Genomic DNA, 21,393 nt, shown 5'->3' with positions numbered 1-21,393 from the left:
TTAACCAAGAAACATGTTTCATAATACAAGTAGCCCAGATTAGTTTGGCCAAAAAACAAATTTAAAAGCATTTGTATTTGAAGAGAGAATCAGTAGTGATCACTCATGTTATAATTCAACTCTAAGCCTTGAAAAACATATTGTCACAGCATCTCTATCAGGGATTATATCTTGTTCAGAGCTCAGATAACCTTAATATAAGACATATTGGCCGGGTGTGGTGGTTCACACCTATAATCCCAGCACTTTGGGAGGCCAAGGCGGGCGAATCACCTGAGGTCAGAGTTCAAGAACAGCCTGGCCAACATGGTGAAACCCCATCTCTACCAAAAATACAAAAATTAGCCAGGCGTGGTGGTGGGTGCCTGTAATCTCAGCTACTTAGGAGGCTGAGGCAGGAGAATCACTTGAACCCAGAAGGCGAAGGTTGCAGTGAGCTGAGACTGTGCCATTGCACTCCAGCCTGGGCAACAAAAGTGAAACTCTCTGTCTCATAAAAAAAAAAAAAAGACATATTAAATTTCCAATGTTTTAACTTCTTACAAATCAAATGGACAGATGTACTTACTACCAACTTCAAAGATAATGTGAAAGCTAAGTGGTGAGACAAATGACTTCAAGAAGAAAAGAGGGAGCAAGGGAATTAGGAAATTTTATGTAAATGAGTGTAAACTTTGAAGCATATATAAGCCACTGACAATGAGCATTAGATAATCCTATCAGATGGGACTGCACTGAGAGAAGATGATATTCTTCTGATTTATAAGATGAAGGAAGATTCTTAAAGCATTAAGTACGTTTCTCCTGAGTTCATTATTTGCCTTTGGTTCAAGGCAAGAGAACAAGGTTGTACACATTTCACAGAAACACAAAACTACTGGAATTTCATGGAAGAAGAAAGACAAAAAGAAAATCCTGTAACTTTCTTTTACATAAGGTCTAACTTAGTAAAAAGAACTTTAGAGTAAATATCCTGATACTTGATTGTGCCAGTTAAATTTTCAGTTGGCTTGCTCATTTTATGTTTAAAATAATTATAATTCTAATGAAAAGAAACATTTACCTGACTTTTTTAGTGCAATGCCACCTGCTGCTATTGATGCCACTTGTGTAACCAAAACTTCACAGCCAAATTTTTTATGCCTGCTGACCTAACAACATAAATATGGAACAGCAATGAGAAGCAAGAAAACATGGCATGCTAACTAGACATTCCTTCAAGATGGTAAGAATTGCAAAAACAAACTCTGAAAAATATTTTAAAATCATACCTAAGATCTTAAAAAGCCCAAAACTCTAGGGATATTTAGTATGAGAGAAAAAAAGCTGATTACAACCCAGTGACCTTTGGCCTTTTACTGTTTGAGTAAAGACTAAAATACATTGTAAATTTATTTAACAGTAGAATAATAGAACGCCTCTACAAATATTTTTGTTTCCTTTAAAATGTGAGGCCTAAACCTTCACTGACATATACATTTAGACTCAATAGGTTTCTTTCTCTAGGAAAATCACCCAGTTTCACTACATCCAGATGTTTGATATCATAATTATAAAACATATGATAATTAAGTGCATTCTTCAATTCCGTCTGGTTATTTGCAATTCTGTAAATACAGCCACAGACACTAATATCAACTCTCTAATGTTTTCCTTAAAAAAAAAAAAATCAAGTTGACTATTACAATGCTATACGGTTTTTCAATTGAGGCTTAATCACTTCTTCATACACAGAAAACAGAATGATGTTCTTAACGGCTTTTGCAACTACAAAAACTCCCTTTGCCTGTGGCAGATGGTAATTCATACCTGTAATTTTTTTGCATATTGGTTGAACATAAATGTCATACATTCATTGATAGCACCTGTTCTTTGAAGAAGTAGTAATCCTTTGGGGGTGGCAGCAAAATGTAGTAAATCATCTAGCAAATTATCTTCCCAAGCCATACTGAAATAGGTAAAAGAAAGAGCTTTTTTTAAGATACTAAAAACTGAAAACAAAGACTATGTCTTAGCTGAGCTTAACCCTGTTTACAATTAAAGCTACACAGTACATACTGGTTGCAAACTAATCAATAAAGGTTTAAAATTAAATAAAAACACGGTTTCTTTGGTAGTGAATTCTTTTATTCCTACATTTTCTATACCTGTAAGTTCCCTTCACTGAATTAAAAAAATGTTAACTGCATATGTCAGCATTTTTATTATACCTAGGTTCTCTCATCTACATACTAATTTCATTCTATTTTCCTATTAATATTCTGCTGTGCATGAATTCTCTGAACCTCAACTCCTCATAAAAATTCTTGAAGATAACATTGGAAAAACTCTTCTGGGCATTAGCTTATGCAATTCATGACTAAGACCCCAAAAGCAATTTCAACAAAAAACAAAAATAAATAAATGGGACATAATTAAAATAAAAAGCTTCTGCACGGCAAAAGAAATAAGTAGAGTCACCACAACCCAGAGTGGGAGAAAATATTCACAAACCATGCAATGTCTAACAAAGGACTAATTTCCAGAATCTACAAAGAAGTCAAAGAAATCAGCAAGAAGAAAAAACAAATAATCTCATTTAAAAGTGGACAAAGGACATGAAGAAACAATTCTCAAAACATACAAACAGCTGACAAGCAGTTGAAAAAAAAGTGTTCAACATCACTAATCATCAGGGAAATGCAAATTAAAACCACTTACTCCTGCAAGAAAAAAAGGCCATAATTAAAAAGTGAAAAAAACAATAGATGTTGGTATGTATGTGGTGGGACTCTTACACTGCTGGTGGGAATGTAAACTAGTACAACCACTATTGAAAACAATATGGAGATTCCTTAAAGAACTAAAAGTAGAACTACCATTTGATTCAGCAACCCCACTACTGGGTATCTACCCAAAGGAAAAGAAGTCATTACACGAAAAAGCCACAAGCAAAAGCATGTTAATGGGAGCACAATTGACAATTGCAAAGATCTGAAACCAATCTAAGTGCCCATCAACCAATATGTGAATAAAGAAAATGTGGTACATATACGCCATGGAATACTACTCGGTCATTTAAAAAAAAGGAAATAATGTCTTTTGCACCAAGCTTGATGGAGCTGGAGGCCATTTTTCTAAGTTAAGTAACTCAGAAATAAAAAAACAAATATCATATGTTCTCACTTATAAGTGGGAGCTAAGCTCTGAGGATGCAAAGGCATAAACATGATATAATGGACTTTGGGGGTACAGGAGGAAAATCTGGAAGAGGGATAAGGAATAAAAAATGGCATACTGGGTACAGTGTATACTGCTTGAGTGATGGATGCACAAAAAGCTCAGAAATCACCACTGAAGAATGTATCCACGTAACCAAAAGCACCTGTACCCTGAAAACTATTGATAAAAATTGAAATAGTAACTATTGAAATTAAAAATGAAAATTAATGATTAAAAAATGAGATCTAAAAATTACCTCAAAAATAAACTATAGAAATGTTTTTTCTCACCCTTTAATGCAAAAAAAAAAAAAAAAAATAACAAAGCAGCTAATTGTGTGACAATTATATTAGAAAATAAATTATAGCAAATGTTTAGGGAATTAACTATTTGTTGAACCATTACCCTGTTAAGGAAATGCGGAAGGCTTTTTGTTTGATTGTTTTGTAAGCTAAACTATACCTACCTTTAAAAAAAAATTCAAATTCCACTTCAACATCTCTTTAACAAAGAATAGCCCTTCAAGTTCTCCCTAATTACCATTTTAGACTATGCCAATACTCAATTATAAAATAAGAACAGAACCCAGAAAAATATGTTGCCAGAGTTTAGTTCAAAAAATCTATTTTCCCCATTAATCTGACTCTATATCCTACTGATATCTGTAAAGGAACATGCAGACATCTACATTAAAATTTGATATAAATATTGATTTAAATAATTTTCCAAAGTCAAAACCTAATTGAAATGCACTCCCAACACATTTAGAAAAATCGTATTTTAAATATATATACACTTAATTGGTACTTGAGAAAATATTATTTCTACTGAACTCTGTCCAGTTAACTTTCCAACTTTAGTATTCAGTAATTCTCCGAATTTTCTGGAAACATGATAATAAGTCACGTTTCCTAATCTAAGATGTAAAACCAGAATGAAACAAGTATAATAAATATTGTTAGATTTCAAAAAGGCTATGAGTATTGTATGATCTCTAAAGTTCTTCCAAACTAATTTTCCTTGAACCTGTATATATACATTTACCATCCTGTAGAACATTTTTGCCATAGTATTCTATTACATTTTAATAAATTTTAAATTTATTTCAGTAAATATAATAAACAGATGACTTTCATCAATTGTACTTACATGTTTTGGGATTCCTGGCTTACTGAAGAAACAGAATCAGAACCCTCTACTGGAGTAGGAATTCTTTCTGACAGCAAACTTGTCTAAAAAAATAGCAGAATAATTTATATTATTTTTCTTACTGATAGCACTACCCATACGATTTCCTATGCTGCATCTTTGTTTTATCCTTAATGTTATTAAAATCAAAGTTATCTTCAAATTTTAAATTATCTGGTTGTTAAATATTATGTGACATATTTTACAAATAAACCGTATTAAATGGGGGTAAAAGACTTAGTTGTCCAATGATATACACATATATGGCTATTGCTACATTACGATCTCTAGCATCCACAATGAAAACCCAGCCGTCTCTAAATATTACTTTAAAATAACTCACAAAGAGTGTTAGTCTATGTAAGGAAAATCAACCTAAAGCCTCATCTAGGAGAAGAAAAGAATCTGTAGTACCCATTTAAGTCTTAGAACTTTGTCCCACTGGGAAAGGAGATACTGCAGTCATCCTGTGCCAAATTAAGATGCATTATGTCACCTAGAGTACTGTGATGCTAAAGAAGTCATATTTGCCCAGTTAACTATTTCATCCAAAGTACAACACTAGAATGGTGCTTATATTTGAAATAAAGATTTGCAGGGAGGAAAAACGAAGCTTGAAAATATTTACCTTTTTCCACGCCTTTGCTATAGATTCATGCAAATTGTAAGTGATTAACACCTGCAAGCCTTCACATGTACTATATATCTGACGACACACAGAAATAAAAGCTCCTTTAACCACAGGCAACATTTCTGATCCAGAAAATATAGAAATATCTTCATCGAGAAGTTTTTTCGAAAACTGGGCAATTATATGAGCACCTGTAGAACTAAAAGATGATACCTGAAAGTGATTCCAAGGTTATATTAATCTTGACTTCATAAAGCTATACCAAAAAGGCTAGTCTTGTCACAAAAACTCTTCATTTGCTTGGATCCCTTTTAGTCCTCCTCTAACTTTTCTCAGATACGTCAGTATTCATGTTCCCAGCCACGAGCAGATGTCTAGCAATGAGAACAGTTTCAGTGGGGTGGAAGGAAAAAATATACAGACAGGGAAAAAGCAGCAAAACTTTACAATTAAAAGATTATGGACGCATTGAGACCACGGCCATGTAGATAAGTACTGTCAATTCTATAGTGAAAACATAGTCCTAAACGTTCCATTCCTAGCACTTACTCACACATTCCCCATCCCATTAATAGGACTTAGTTCCCCTATATCAAAGGCTGAGAAACTTTTTTTTTTTTTTTTTTGAGATGGAGTCTCGCTCTGTCACCCAGACTGGAGTGCAATGGTGCGGTCTTGGCTCATTCCGCCCTCCGGGTTCAAGCAATTCTCCTGCCTCAGCCTCCTGAGTAGCTGGGATTACAGGCACATGCCACCATGCCTGGCTAATTTTTGTACTTTTTTAGTAGAGACAGGGTTTCATCATATTGGCCAGGTTTCACCATATTGGCCAGGCTGGTCTCGAACTCCTGACCTCAGGTGATCCACCTGCCTCGGCCTCCCAAAGTGCTGGGATACAGGTATCCGGCCAGCTGAGACACTTTAAAAAGTAATAATAGATAATAATAATAGATAAGTACTTAATAAATGCTCAGAATTTACACAAGTTCAATGGTGTGCATTAGATTGTTGTAGTTACAGGTCCTAATATTTTCCCCCATGCCACTGATTTGTTGGGAAAACAGTCATGTTTATTTGGATAACTGCTTTACCATGCTTTACCGTGGTGTCATTTAACTTTTTTCTCTAGTTCTCCATATATCCTATAAAGTGATCATTAGATCTAGAAGACTATTTAGATTTAAGTTTAATTTGTTTCCTTTCCTTTTTTTTCCTTGGTAAAATAACTTCATAGTTGATTGCCGCTGTCTACCTCCTACTGAATGAAGCACTATCTGGATGTCCCAATTTTAGTGGTGCTGAAGATCACTGGTCAGATGGTATCACCCTGACCTCTCGAGTATGTAGTCCTCCCCATCAACCTTTCACCTAATGATTTAGCATTCATTAATGATCATTTCCTACATCTACTATTTCATTAAGGATTATCAAATTATGATTTTTCTGATTATACCATTTATCTTGCATTTATCAGCTAGAATTCTTCTGTGAAGAACTTTTCCTCAGTAATGTTTTAGTTACACTAAAATACAGTTTGTACAGAAAAGGCTAGAAAAAATGCTTAAATTTTCTTTCTATCAATTTGCATACCAATAAGTTGGTGTCCTAGTAATTTCAGCAGGTAACTGATAAAGTTTATTTTTGTTTGTTTTCTATTTTAGTGCCTTTTCAAATGCATGTATTTTTTATATACTTTATGTATGTCAATTCATTGCAGTCATTATTTTTCTGATTCTCAAATTGTCCATCTTAAGCCAGTAGCAGGCCCCTTCTGGTTGGCTCTGGAGTCCTTTTGACACTATCCCATTGGTCTTAGATTGCTTCTAAAACGGTAAGATATCCCAGGATCATCCTCCACACTTCCTGGCCCAGACCCAGAATCAGCCACTCCTGTCTCTTCTTAGAACAAAAAGATATTTAGACAATACAGATAACAGCTCACAGTGAAGCAGTTGCTACTATTCCACTGATAATGCTGGGAAAAACATAACTTAAGAAAAAAAAAGTTCATAATTTTATTTCTATTATGAAGATTCAGGTTTCTTATTTAACTACTTTAACTTTATACTTTTATCTTTTTCTCTTATACTGAACATCTTAGTTCCTTATGACATTACTATAATTACTTATTTGCTCTATAATTATGTATAACAATTTCAAAACAGCAACAGCAATATTACTTCTAAACATATAATAAATGCAGTTTCAGATTATTTTGAGGATATTTTTCACCTTAGAATATATCCCACTGGAAATTATCAATCAAAATTAGATTATTTGAAGTAATTCTTTTCTCTGCATGAATATGTCACTAACTTGATTGATATTTAAATTTACTAATCCCTTTGTTTGCAGCTTTTAAATATTGTGGCTTCATTTCTTTTTTTTTTTTTTTTTTTTTTTGTTTTTAGTATGTAAACAGCAAGATGAGTCCCAAGTCAAATCTAGGTATAATTAAGGTATAATCCTAGATATCTTGTTTCCATATCTGTTTCTCCATATTTTTCTCTCCCCTCTCCTAAAATTAACCATTTTCATTAGTTTTCACTTTGTCCATTCATCATTCTCTTTTAAAAACATAAACAAATATGATCATTCATATTTCTCTGTACCATACAAAAGGCAGCATTCTATTAACATTCTTCTGTTTTCCTTTATTCACTTAACAACATATCCTGAAAATAACTCCACAGAAATAGACAAAAAGATTCCCTTTTATAGACAGCTCAGTGCTCCATCGTGTAAACATAATTCAATCAACTAGCCTCTTATTGAACATTTGAGATTATTCCAGTCTTCCATTAATATAAATAATCAGAACCTATAGTTTTAACTGGACAATGAAGATTCAGAAGAAAATCTAATATTTTATGCCTTATCTGTTTAACTTCAATGTAAGGGAGACTTTCTTTAATATTAAAAGAAAGAAAGAGAGAAAAAGAAAGAAAGAGAGAAAAAGAAAGAGAGAGAAAGAAAGAAAGAAAAAGAAAGAAAGAGGGAAGGGAAGGGAAGGGAAGGTGAGGGGAGGGGAGGGGAGGGAAGGGGGCCGGATGCAGTGGCTCATGACTGTAATCCCAGCACTTTGAGAGGCCAAGTCGGGTGGATCACTTGAGGTCAGGAGTTCGAGACCAGCCTGGACAACATGGCGAAATTCCATCTCTACTAAAAATACAAAAATTAGCCCAGCATGGTGGCACACACCTATAGTCTCAGATACTCTGGAGGCTGAGGCAGGAGTATCGCTTGAACCTGGGAGGTGGAGGTTGCAGTGAGCAGAAATCGCACAACTGCATTCCAACTTGGGCAGCAGAGTGAGACTCCATCTCAAAAAAAAAAAAAAAAAAAAAGAACCCAAATCTCATAAAGATAATGATTGGGAAAAATCTGACTACATGTGAATTAATAATATCTATATAGAAAAAGAAACTTAAATAGGGTTAAGTGGTAGACAATAAAAAGAAGTCTTGGAACTCATGACAAAGAATTAGTCTTCCTTATTTTAAAAACAGCTGTTATTGATAAGGACCTCTAGTTAAACATGGCAGACTGAACATGTACATTCACTGCTCCCTCCATAAATACTAAAATTCAAAAGTAAAAGGATTTTCCAGTAGGCAGTAAAACCACCAAAGACAAGGAGAATGGAAACGATGTGGTAACAAAATTTTAGAACCTGGAAATCAAAATAACAAGCAGTAATTCGGGACATAGAAAAACCTCAATTATCAGCCACAATGTGAAAAACAGAATAAACCTGATTCACCTTACAGACCCTCTCAAAAACACACAGGAATTGGTGGTAACAAATATCTCTAAATTGGGGGGTAAAAGTGAAATTGAAAACAGAAGAGCTGCCTGAAAGCCAGTTGAAGGAGTCTGACCTCCAGACTCCCTTCCGCGTTTCATGCAGCTAACCCAGGGTGCTTCTTGGAAGGTAGGCAGAGCTCAAGAAAGAGAAGACAACAGCGGGTGTCACATGTTTCAATCAAAGTTTCTATACTAACACTTGAGACCCATCACTATTTCCACACAGCCTTCTTCTCCCACTAGGCTTCCATTCCTCAGGCAGCGAACAGTAAGAGGTTTCTCTACGGAATCCTGTAAGAACAAGGAAAAACCAAATATACTGACATTAGGGGTTCCCAAAAAAATGCCACAAAAAGGGCCCACTAAAGTAGAGACCACAAATTACAAGTCCCACTTTCTTGTATAGTTTCCAAGCATCTTCTTACTGACTTTCAAATATTTGAATAAACCTCCAATTTAAAAGATAGAGACCATGATAAGAAATACAGAAAGCAATTAAGAAGCAAAAAAGAAAATATGACAGATTAAAACTTTATTATCTTTATGTAGGTAAAAAGAATTTATACTCAAAAAAAAAAAAAAAAAAACGGAGCAGGAGGCAAAAAAATTAGAAGCAGCAGCCATCAGAGGCTCCCACTGAAAAGAACCAAAACAACATGCGAATCCTGCACTGGCAACCGAGGTATCCAGGTTTTGTCATTGGGACTGACCAGGCGGCTGGCGACCCATGGAGAGGAAGGAAGAGGAGGGTGGTGCGGCAGCCCACCTTAGATCTACACAGGGCAGGGGAGCCCCCTCCCTTCAGCCAAGTGGGGCGGTGAGTGATCATGCTACCCAGCCTGGGAAGCCGTGCTTTTCCAAGGAACTGTGCTCCCCATGGTCAGAAGATCCCACTCGTGAGCCCACACCACTGAGGCCTTCAGTCCCAACCACGGAGTCGTGCAGATTCTCAACAGCCACTCAACTGGGATCGTCCTAAGTCTGCAGAGTTCCTGGAGGGAGGGGTGGCCATCACCATTGCTGCTGCTGATTGCTGTCTAAGCCATCTGCGCTCCTTGGGGGAAGGGCGGCAGCCACCACTGCTGCTGCCTGCTATCTAAGCCATCTGAGCTCCCTGGGGGAGCAGCAGAGCCAACACTGCTGCGGCTAGCTACCTAAGACACTAAGCTCCCAGGGGTGAAGGGCTGCAGCTATCACTATAGCTCCAGGCCGTGCTTTGCCCTGCTAGAGCCAGGGAGGCTGAATGGCTTGGTACCAAGAGGTATTCCCCGACAGCACAGCACACCAGCTGTGGCAGATCTTGGCCAGATTGTCTCTTCAGACCAGATGCTGATCCAACCCTCCTCATTGGGTGGGACCTCCCTATGGGAACTACAACAACTCCAGCCAGCGGCTCAGGGACAGAACTCTGATCTCCCTGGCCTGAGCTCCTAGAAGAAGGGGTGACTGTAGTCTCCATGGAACAGCAGACTTAGTCTTTCCTCCTGCTAGCTCTGAGGAATCTGGGCAGCCCAGAAGAGTTGGCTTCCCCCCAGTGCAGCACACCCCTTCTGCCAAAGAGCAAAGTGCTTCATTAAAGGGGTCCTGGTTCCCATGCCCCCCAACTGGATGAGACACCCCAAAAGGGGTCACCAGACACCCTATACGGGAGCATTCCTACTGGCATCAGGTTGGTGCCCCTCAAGGTCAAGGATCCCAGAGGAAAGGGCCAGGCACCCATCTTTGCTGTTCTCCAGCCTCCTCAGGTACCATCTCCAGGCGTGGAAATGAACCAAATGAATAGGGCCTGAAGTGAACCCCCAACAAACCACAGCAGCTCTAAAGAAGAGGGACCTGACTGTTGAAAGAAAAACAAACAGAAAGCAACACCAACAGAATCAACGAAAAAAATCCTCAAAAAAACCTCATCCAAGGGTCAGCAGCCTCAAAGATCCAAAGTAAACAAACTCATGAAGATGAGAAAGAATCAATGAAAAAAAAACGCTGAAAACCCAAAAGGCCAGATTGTCTCTTCTCCTCCAAATCATCATAAGACCTCTCCAGCAAGGGCACAGAACTGGACAGTCTTGAGATGGATGAATTGACAGAAGTGGGCTTCAGAAGGTACATAATAACAAACTTCACTGAGGTAAAGGAGCATGTTATAACCCAATGCAAAGATGCTTAGAACCATGATACTAGGTTACAGGAGCTGCTAACTAGAATAACCAGTTTAGAGAGGAACATAGGCCGGGCGTGGTGGCTCAAGTCTGTAATCCCAGCACTTTGGGAGGCCGAGACAGGCGGATCACGAGGTCAGGAGATCGAGACCATCCTGGCAAACACGGTGAAACCCCGTCTCTATTAAAAAATACAAAAAACTAGCCAGGCGAGGTGGCGGGCGCCTGTAGTCCCAGCTACTCGGGAGGCTGAGGCAGGAGAATGGCGTAAACCCAGGAGGCGGAGCTTGCAGTGAGCTGAGATCCGGCCACTGCACTCCAGCCTGGGCGACAGAGTGAGACTCTGTCTCCAAAAAAAGAAAAAAAAGAGAGAGAGAGGAACATAAATGACCTGATGGAGTTGAAAAACACAACATGAGAATTCTGTGAATGACACACAAGAATCAATAGCCAAATCAATCAAGTGGAAGAAAGAACATCAGAGTTTGAAGACTATCTTGCTGAAATAAGGCAGGCTTAGAGAAAAAAGAGTAAGAAGTAATGTACAAAACCTGTAAGAATTATGGGACTATGTAAAAAGTCCAAACCTATGACTGATTGGAGTACCTAAAAGAAATGGGAAGAATGGAACCAAGTTGGAAAACACACTTCAGGATATCATCCAGGGGAACTTCCCCAATCTAGCAGGATAGGCCAACATTCAAATTCAGGAAAAACAGAGAACCCCACTAAGATACTCCATGAGAAGATCAACCACAAGACACATAATCATCAGATTCTCCAAGGTTGAAATGAAAGAAAAAATGTTAAGGGCAGCCAGAGAGAAAGGCCAGGTCACCTACAAAGGGAAACCCATCAGATTAATAGTGGATATCTCAGAAAAAAAAAAAAAAAATCTACAAGCCATGAGAGAATGGAGGCCAATATTAAATACTTTTTTTTTTTTTTTTTTTTGAGACAGAGTCTCGCTCTGTCACCCAGGCTGGAGTGCAGTGGCGAGATCTCAACCCCCTACAACCTCCTCCTCCCAAGTTCCAGCGATTCTCCTGCCTCAGCCTCCTGAGGAGCTGGGACTATAGGCGTGTGCCACCACGCCTGGCTAATTTTTCTATTTTTAGTAGAGACAGAGTTTCACCAGAGTAGCTGGGACTATAGGCGTGTGCCACCATGCCTGGCTAATTTTTCTATTTTTAGTAGAGACAGAGTTTCACCATGTTAGGCAGACTGGTCTCAAACTCCTGACCTCAGGTGATCTGCCCGCCTCAGCCACACAAAGTGCTAGGATTACAGGCATGAGCTATGGCACCCAGTCATTCAACATTCTTAAAGAAAAAAATTTTCAACCCAGAATTTCATCTGGCCAAACTAAGCTTTATAAGTGAAGGATAAACAAAATCCTTTACAGACAATCAAATGCTAAGGGAGTTCATCACCACCAGGCCTGCCTTACAAGAGCTCCTGAAGGAAGCACTAAATAGGGAGAGGAAAAACCAGTACCATCCACTGAAAAAAACACACCAAACCACAAAGGCCAATGACATTATGAAGAAACTGGATTAACCAGTGTGCAAAATAACCAGCTGGCATCATGATGATAGGATCAAATTCACGCATAACACTATTAACCCACAATGTAAATGGGCTAACTGCCTCAATTAAAAGACACAGACTGGAAAACTGGATAAAGAGTCAAGACCAATCAGTGTGTTTTATTCAAGAGACTCATCTCACGTGCAAAGATACACATAGGCTCAAAATAAAAAAGATGGAGGTAAATCTACCTAGCAAATGGAAAGCAGAAAAAAAGCAAGGGTTTCAACACTAGTTTCTGACAAAACAGACTTTAAACCAACAAAGATCAAAAAACACAAAGAAGGACGTTACATAATGGCAAAGGGATCAATTCAACAAAAAGAGCTAACTATCCTAAATATATATACACCCAACATAGGACACCCAGTTTCATAAAACAAGTTTTTAGAGACCTAAAAGTGATTTAGACTACCACACAATAATAGTGGGAGACTTTAATACACCACAGACAATATTAGACAGTGGAGTACTAAAGAGTCAGAAAATTAACGAGGATACTCGGGACTTGAAATCAGCTCCAGACCAAGAGGACCTAATAGATATCTGCAGAACTCTCCACCCTAAAGCAACAAAATATACCTACTTCTCAGTGTCACATGGCACTTACTCTACAATCAACCACATAATTGGAATTAAAACACTCCTTAGCAAATGCAAAATAAACAAAATCATTATAAACAGTCTCTCAAACCACAGTGCAAAACTCAAGATTAAGAAACTCATCCAAAACCACACGACTACCTCAAAATTGAACAACCTGCTCCTGAATGACTCCTAGATAAATAATGAAAGTAAGGCAGAAAGCAATAATTTCTTTGAAGCCAATAAAAACAAAGACAAACATACCAAAATCACTGGGACACAGCTAAAGCAGTGATAAGACGGAAATTTATAGCACTAAATGCCCACATCAGAAAGCTAGAAAGATCTCAAATCAACACCTGAACATCAAAGCTAAAAGAACCAGAGAAGCAAGAACAAACAAATACAAAAGCTAGCAGAAGACAAGAAATAACTAAGGACAGAGTGGAAATGAAGGAGAGACAGCCATGAAAACCCTTCAAAAAAATCAATGAATCCAGGAGCTGTTTTCTTGAAAACATAAAATACACCACTAGTTAGATTAATAAAGAGAGAAGAATCAAAAAGAAACAATAAAAAGATAAAAGGGTATCACTACTGACCCCACAGAAATACAAAATACCATCAGAGGATACAAACAGCTCTGCATAAATAAACTAGAAAACTTAGAAGAAATGGATAAATTCCTGGACACATACACCCTCCCAAGAAGAAGTCAAATCCTTGAGTGGACCAATAACAAGCTCTGAAATTGAGGCAGTAATAAACAACCTAGCAACTAAAAAAAAGCCCAGGACCAAATGGATTCACAGCCAAATTCTATCACAGGTACAAAGAGGAGCTGGTACCATTCCTGCTGAAACTATTCCAAACAATTAAGAGGAAGGGACTCCTCCCTAACTCATTTTATGAGGCCAGCTTCATCCTGATACGAAAACCTGGCAGAGACACAACAAAACAAGAAAACTTCAGGCCAATATCCTAATGATCATGGATGTGAAAATCCTCAACAAAATACTGACAAACCAAAACCAGCGGCACATCAAAAAGCTTATCCACCATGATCAAGGTGGCTTCATCCCTGGGATGCAAGGCTGGTTCAACATACACAAATCAATAAACATTAATTCATCAGGTAAACAGAACCAATGGAAAAAAACCACGATTACCTCAATAGATACAGAAAAGGCCTTCAATAAAATTCAACACCCCTTCATGCTAAAAACTCTCAACAAACTAGGTATTGATAGAACATATCTCCAATAAGAAGAGCTATTTACGACAAACTTACAGACAATATTACACTGAATGGGCAAAAGCTAGAAGCACTTCCTTTGAAAACCAGCAAAAGATGGTGGAGGTTCCAAGACGGCTGAATAGGAACCGTCTTGGAACGTCCTTGGAAATGACTTCTGCATTTCCAACTGAGGTACTGGGATCATCTCAATGAGGCTGGTCCTACAGTGGGTGCAGCCCAGGGAGCAGAGCAGGGCATCGCCTCACCCGGGAAGCACAAGGGGTCGGGGAATTCCCTTTCCTAGCAAAGGGAAGCTGTGACAGATGGTAACTGGAACATCAGGACACTCCAACCCTAATACTGCGCTCTCCAATGGCCTCAGCAAACGGCACACCAGGAGATCATATCCCGTGCCTGGCTCAGAGGGTCCCACACCCAAGGAGCCTCATTCACTGCTAACACAGCAGTCTGAGATTGAACTGCAAGGTGACAGCGAGGCTGGGGGAGGGATGTCTGCCATTGCTGAGGCTTGAGTAGGTAAAACGAAGCAGCCGGGAAGCTCGAACTGGGTGGAGCCCGCCACAGCTCAAGGAAGCCTGCCTGCTACTGTAGACTCCACCTCTGGGGGCAGGGTGTAGCTAAACAAAAGGCAGCAGAAACTTCTGCAGACTTAAATGTCACTGTCTGATAGCTTTGAAGAGAGTAGTGGTTTTCCTGGCACGGAGTTTGAGGTTTGAGAACGGACAGACTGCCTCCTCAAGTGGGTCCCTGACCCCCCGAGTAACCTAACTGGGAGACACCTTCCAGTAGGAGCCGATTGACACCTCATACAGCCGGGTACCCCTCTGAGTCAAAGTTTCCAGAGGAAGGATCAGGCAGCAATATTTGCCATTCTGCAATATTTGCTGTTCTGCAGCCTCCGCTGCTGATACTCAGGCAAACAGGGTCTGGAGTGGACCTCAAGCAAACACCAACAGACCTGCAGCTGAGGGTCCTGACTGTTAGAAGGAAAACTAACAAACAGAAAGGACACCCACACCAAAACCCCATCTGTACGTCACCATCATCAAAGACCAAAGGTAGATAAAACCACAAAGATGGGGAGAAAGTAGAGCAGAAAAGCTGAAAATTCTAAAAATCAGACCATTTCTTCCCCTCCAAAGGAACGCAGCTCTTCGCCAGCAACAGAACAAAGCTGGACGGAGAATGACTTTGACGAGTTGAGAGAAGAAGGCTTCCGACAAACAGTAATAACAAACCTCTCTGAGCTAAAGGAGTATGCTCGAACCCGTCGCAAAGAAGCTAAAATCCTTGAAAAAAGATTAGACAAATGGCTAACTTGAATAAACAGCATAGAGAAGACCTTAAATGACCTGATGGAGCTGAAAAACATGACACATGCACAAGCTTCAGTAGCTGATCCAATCAAGTGGAAGAAAGGGTATCAGTGATTGAAAATCAAATGAATGAAATGAAGTGAGAAGAGAAGTTAAGAGAAAAAAGAGTAAAAAGAAACAAACAAAGCCTCCAAGAAATATGGGACTATGTGAAAAGACCAAATCTATGTCTGATTGGGGTACCTGAAAGTGACGTGGAGAACCAAGATGGAAAACACTCTTCAAGATATTATCCAGGAGAACTTCCCCAACATAGCAAGGGAGGCCAACATTCAAATTCAGGAAATACAGAGAACACCACAAAGATACTCCTCGAGAAGTGCAACTCCAAAACACATAGTTGTCAGATTCACCAAAGTTGAAATGAAGGAAAAAATGTTAAGGGCAGACAGAAAGAAACGTTGGGTTGCCCACAAAGGGAAGCCCATCAGACTAATAGCGGATCTCTCCTTAGAAACTCTCAAAGCCAGAAGAGAGTGGGGGCCAATATTCAACATTCTTAAAGAAAAGAATTTTCAACCCAGAATTTCATATCCAGCCAAACTAAGCTTCATAAGTGAAGGAGAAATAAAATATTTTACTGACAAGCAAATGCTGACAGATTGTTGTCACCACCAGTCCTGCCTTACAAGAGCTCCTAGAGGAAGCACTAAACATGGAAAGGAACAACCAATACTGGCTACTGCAAAAACAGGCCAAATTGTAAAGACCATTGATGCTAGGAAGAAACTGCATCAAGTAATGAGCAAAATAGCCAGCTAACATCATAATGACAGGATCAAATTTACACACAACAATATTAACCTTAAATGTAAATGGACTAAATGCTCTAACTAAAAGACACAGACTGGCACATTGGATAAAGAGTCAATACCCATCAGTGTGCTATATTCAGAAGACCCAGCCCATATGCAGAGACACACAAAGGCTCAAAATAAAGGGATGGAGGAAGATCTACCAAGCAAATGGAAAACAAAAAAAAGCCAGGGGTTGCAATCCTAGTCTCTGATAAAACAGACTTTAAACCAAAGATCAAAAGAGACAAAGAAGGCCATTACATAATGGTAAAGGAATCAATTCAACAAGAAGAGCTAACTATCCTGAATATATATGCACCCAAAACAGGAACACCCAGATTCATAAAGCAAGTCCTGAGAGACCTACAAAGAGACTTAGACTCCCACACAATAATAACGGGAGACTTTAACACCTCACTGTCAACATCAGACAGATCAACTAGACAGAAAGTTAACAAGGATACTCAGGAATTGAACTCAGCTCTGCACCAAGCAGACCTAATAGACATCTACAGAACTCTCCACCCCAAATTAAAGGAATATACATTCTTCTCAGCACCACATGGCATTTATGCCAAAATTGACCACATAGTTGGAAGTAAAGCACTCCTCAGCAAATGTAAAAGAACGGAAATTACAACAAACTGTCTCTCTGACCACAGTGCAATCAAACTAGAACTCAGGATTAAGAAACTCACTTAAAACCACTTGACTACATGGAAACTGAACAACCTGCTCCTGAATGACTACTGGGTACATACTGAAATGAAGGCAGAAATAAAGATGTTCTTTGAAATCAATGAGAACAAAGACATAACATACCAGAATCTCTGGGACACATTTAAAGCAGTGTGTAGAGGGAAATTTATAGCACTAAATGCCCACAAGAGAAAGCAGGAAACATCTAAAATTGACACCCTAACATCACAATTAGAAGAACTAGAGAAGCAAGAGCAGACACATTCAAAAGCTAGCAGAAGGCAAGAAATAACTCAGATCAGAGCAGAACTGAAGGAGATAGAGACACAAAAAACCCTTCAAAACATCAATGAATCCAGGAGCTGGTTTTTTGAAAAGATCAACCAAACTGATAGACCACTAGCAAGACTTAATAAAGAAGAGAGAAGAATCAAATAGATGTAATAAAAAATGATAAAGGGGATATCACCACCGACCCCACAGAAATACAAACTACCATCAGAGAATACCAGAAACATCTCTATGCAAATAAACTAAAAAAATCTAGAAGAAATGAACAAATTCCTGGACACATACACCCTCCCAAGACTAAGCCAGGAAGAAGTTGAATCCCTGAATAGATTAATAACAAGTTCTGAAATTATGGCAGTAATTAATATCCTACCAACCAAAAAAAAGTCCAGGACCAGACGGATTCACAGCCGAATGCTACCAGAGGTACAAAGAGGAGCTGATACCGTTCCTTCTGAAACTATTCCAATCAATAGAAAAAGAGGGAATCCTCCCTAACTCATTTTATGAGGCCAGCATCATTTTGATACCAAAGCCTGGCAGAAACATTAAAAAAAAAAAAAAGAAAGAAAAGGGCCGGGCGCGGTGGCTCAAGCCTGTAATCCCAGCACTTTGGGAGGCCGAGATGGGCGGATCACGAAGTCAGGAGATCGAGACCATCCTGGCTAATACGGTGAAACCCCATCTCTACTAAAAAATACAAAAATCTAGCCAGGCCAGGTGGCGGGCGCCTGTAGTCCCAGCTACTCGGGAGGCTGAGGCAGGAGAATGGCGGGAACCCGGGAGGCGGAGCTTGCAGTGAGCTGAGATCCGGCCACTGCACTCCAGCCTGGGCGACAGAGCGAGACTCTGTCTCAAAAAAAAAAGAAAAATTTTAACCAATATCCCTGATTAACATCGATGCAAAAATCCTCAATAAAATACTGGCAAACCAAATCCAGGAGCACATCAAAAAGCTTATCCTCCACGAACAAGTTGGCTTCATCCCTGGGATACAAGCCTGGGTCAACATATGCAAATCAATAAACATAATCCCTCATATAAACAGAACCAAAGACAAAAACCACATGATTTTCTCAAGAGATGCAGAAAAGACCTTCAACAAAATTCAACAGCACTTCATGCTAAAAACTCTCAATAAACTAGGTATTGATGGGATGTATCTCAAAATAATAAGAGCTATTTATGACAAACCCACAGCCAATATCATACTGAATGGGCAAAAACTGGAAGCATTCCCTTTGAAAACTGGCACAAGACAGGGATGCCCTGTCTCACTATTCTTATTTAACACAGTTTTGGAAGTTCGAGCCAGGACAATCAGTCAGGAATAAAAAATAAAGGGTATTCAATTAGGAAAAGAGGAAGTCAAATTGTCCCTGTTGGCAGATGGCATGATTGTATATTCAGAAAACCCCACTGTCTCAGCCCAAAATATCCGTAAGCTGATAAGCAACTTCAGCAAAATCTCAGGATACAAAATCAATGTGCAAAAATCACAAGCATTCCTATATACCAATAACAAACAGACAGCCAAATCATTAGTGAACTCCCATTCACAATTGCTTCAAAGAGAATAAAATACCTAGGAATTCAACTTACAAGGGATGTGAAGGACCTCTTCAAAGAGAACTACAAACCACTGCTCAACAAAATAAAAGAGGACACAAACAAATGGAAGAACATTCCATGCTCATGGATAGGAAGAATCAATATCGTAAAAATGGCCATACTGTCCAAGGTAATTTATAGATTCAGTGCCATCCCCATCAAGCTACCAATGACTTTCTTCAGAGAAATGGAAAAAACTACTGTAAAGTTCATATGGAACGAAAAGAGCCTGCGTTGCCAAGACAATACTAATCCAAAAGAACAAAGCTGGAGGCATCTCGCTACCTGACTTCAAACTATACTACAAGGCTACAATAACCCAAACAGCGTGGTACTGTTACCAAAACACAGTTAAAGACCAATGGAACAGAACAGAGCCCTTGGAAATAATACCACACCTCTACAACTATCCGATCTTTGACAAACCTGACAAAAACAAGAAATAGGGAAAGGATTCCCTATTTAATAAATGGTGCTGGGAAAACTGGATAGCCATATATAGAAAGATGAAACTGGATCCCTTCCTTACACCTTATACAAAAATTAATTCAAGATAGATTAAAGACTTAAATGTTAGACCTAAAACCATCAAAACTCTAGAAGAAAACCTAGGCAATACCATTCAGGACATAGGCATGGGCTAGGACTTCATGACTAAAGCACCAAAAGCAATGGAAACAAAAATCAAAACTGACAAACGGCATCTAATAAAACTAAAGAGCTTCTGCACAGCAAAAGAAACTACCATCAGAGTGAACAAGCAACCTACAGAATGGGAGAAAATTTTTACAATCTACCCATCTGACAAAGGGCTAATATCCAGAATCTACAAAGAACTTAAAAAAATGTACAAGAAAAAAATCAAACAACCCCATCAAAACATGGGCAAAGGATATGAACAGACGCTTCTCAAAAGAAGCCATTTATGCAGTCAACAGACATATGAAAAAATGCTCATTATCACTGGCCATCAGAGAAATGCAAATCAAAACCACAATGAGATACCATCTCACACCAGTTAGAATCGCGACCATTAAAAAGTAAGGAAACAACAGGTGCTGGAGAGGATGTGGAGAAATAGGAACACTTTTACACTGTTGGTGAGACTGTAAACGAGTTCAACCATTGTGGAAGACAGTGTGGCGATTCCTCAAGGATATAGAACTAGAAATACCATTTGACCCAGCCATCCCATTACTGGGTATATACCCAAAGGATTATAAATTATGCTGCTATAAAGACACATGCACACGTATGTTTATTGCGGCACTATTCACAATAGCAAAGACTTGGAACAAACCCAAATGTCCATCAATGATAGACTGGATTAAGAAAATGTGGCACATATACACCATGGAATACTATGCAGCCATAAAAAAGGATGAGTTCATGTCCTTTGTAGGGACATGCATGAAGCTTGAAACCATCATTCTCAGCAAACTATCACAAGGACAGAAAACCAAACACCGCATGTTCTCACTCATAGGTGGGAAATGAACAATGAGATCACCTGGACACAGGGTGGGGAACATCACACACCGGGGCCTGTTGTGGGGTGGGGTGGGGGGAGAGGGGAGGGTTCGCATTAGGAGACATACCTAATGCAAATGACGAGTTAATGGGTGCAGCACACCAACATGGCACATGTATACATATGTAACAAACCTGCACATTGTACACATGCACCCTAGAACTTAAAGTATAATTTAAAAAAAAAAAAGAGCTGTTGAATCAAGTTTGGCCTAAAACTGCCTTCTTGCATATTTTAAGTTCAGCCTAAACGTTTCTCTGTACATAGTGAACTGTAACGTAGATGGAAGTGTAAACAGACTATAACCTATTCTTGTACCAATCACCACTGGCCAACTAAAGTGGGCCAACTGTTCAAACTGTGTTCAAATAATGCAAACAGCAAGTTGTAACCAAAACGACTTTTTCTGTACCTCACTTACACTTTCTGTGCATCATTTTCCTGTTTCTGTTCATAAATCTTCTTCCACCATGCAGCTGTGCTGGAGTTTCTCTGAGCCTACTCTGGCTGAGGAGGCTGCTTGAATCGCAAATTGTTCTTTGCTTAATGAAACTCTGTTGAATTGAAAAAAAAAAAAAAAAGCCGGGTGCAGTGGCTCATGCCTATAATCCCGACACTTTAGTAGGCCAAGGTGGGCAGATCATGAGGTCGAGAGGTGGAGACCTGCCT

The 21,393-nt window shown here is 39.0% G+C and overlaps 1 protein-coding gene across 1 annotated transcript in view; it reads right to left on the bottom strand.

The window, feature by feature from the left end:
- The window catches only part of TBC1D32 (TBC1 domain family member 32), a 213,391-nt gene that overhangs the window by 133,928 nt on the left and 58,070 nt on the right, over positions 1-21,393 (bottom strand). Inside the window, exons 17-20 of the mRNA XM_026456419.1 lie at positions 5,018-5,219; positions 4,351-4,433; positions 1,810-1,948; positions 1,064-1,151 (exon numbers count right to left, since the gene is read on the bottom strand). Coding sequence (XP_026312204.1) covers positions 1,064-1,151; positions 1,810-1,948; positions 4,351-4,433; positions 5,018-5,219 — 512 coding nt within the window. The remainder of the gene's footprint in view (positions 1-1,063; positions 1,152-1,809; positions 1,949-4,350; positions 4,434-5,017; positions 5,220-21,393) is intronic.

Source organism: Piliocolobus tephrosceles, chromosome 5 (genome assembly GCF_002776525.5).
Source record: "Piliocolobus tephrosceles isolate RC106 chromosome 5, ASM277652v3, whole genome shotgun sequence".
Taxonomy (NCBI): domain Eukaryota; kingdom Metazoa; phylum Chordata; class Mammalia; order Primates; family Cercopithecidae; genus Piliocolobus; species Piliocolobus tephrosceles.
Note: the sequence above shows the minus strand (reverse complement) of the source record. Positions and strands in the feature narration are given on the sequence as shown.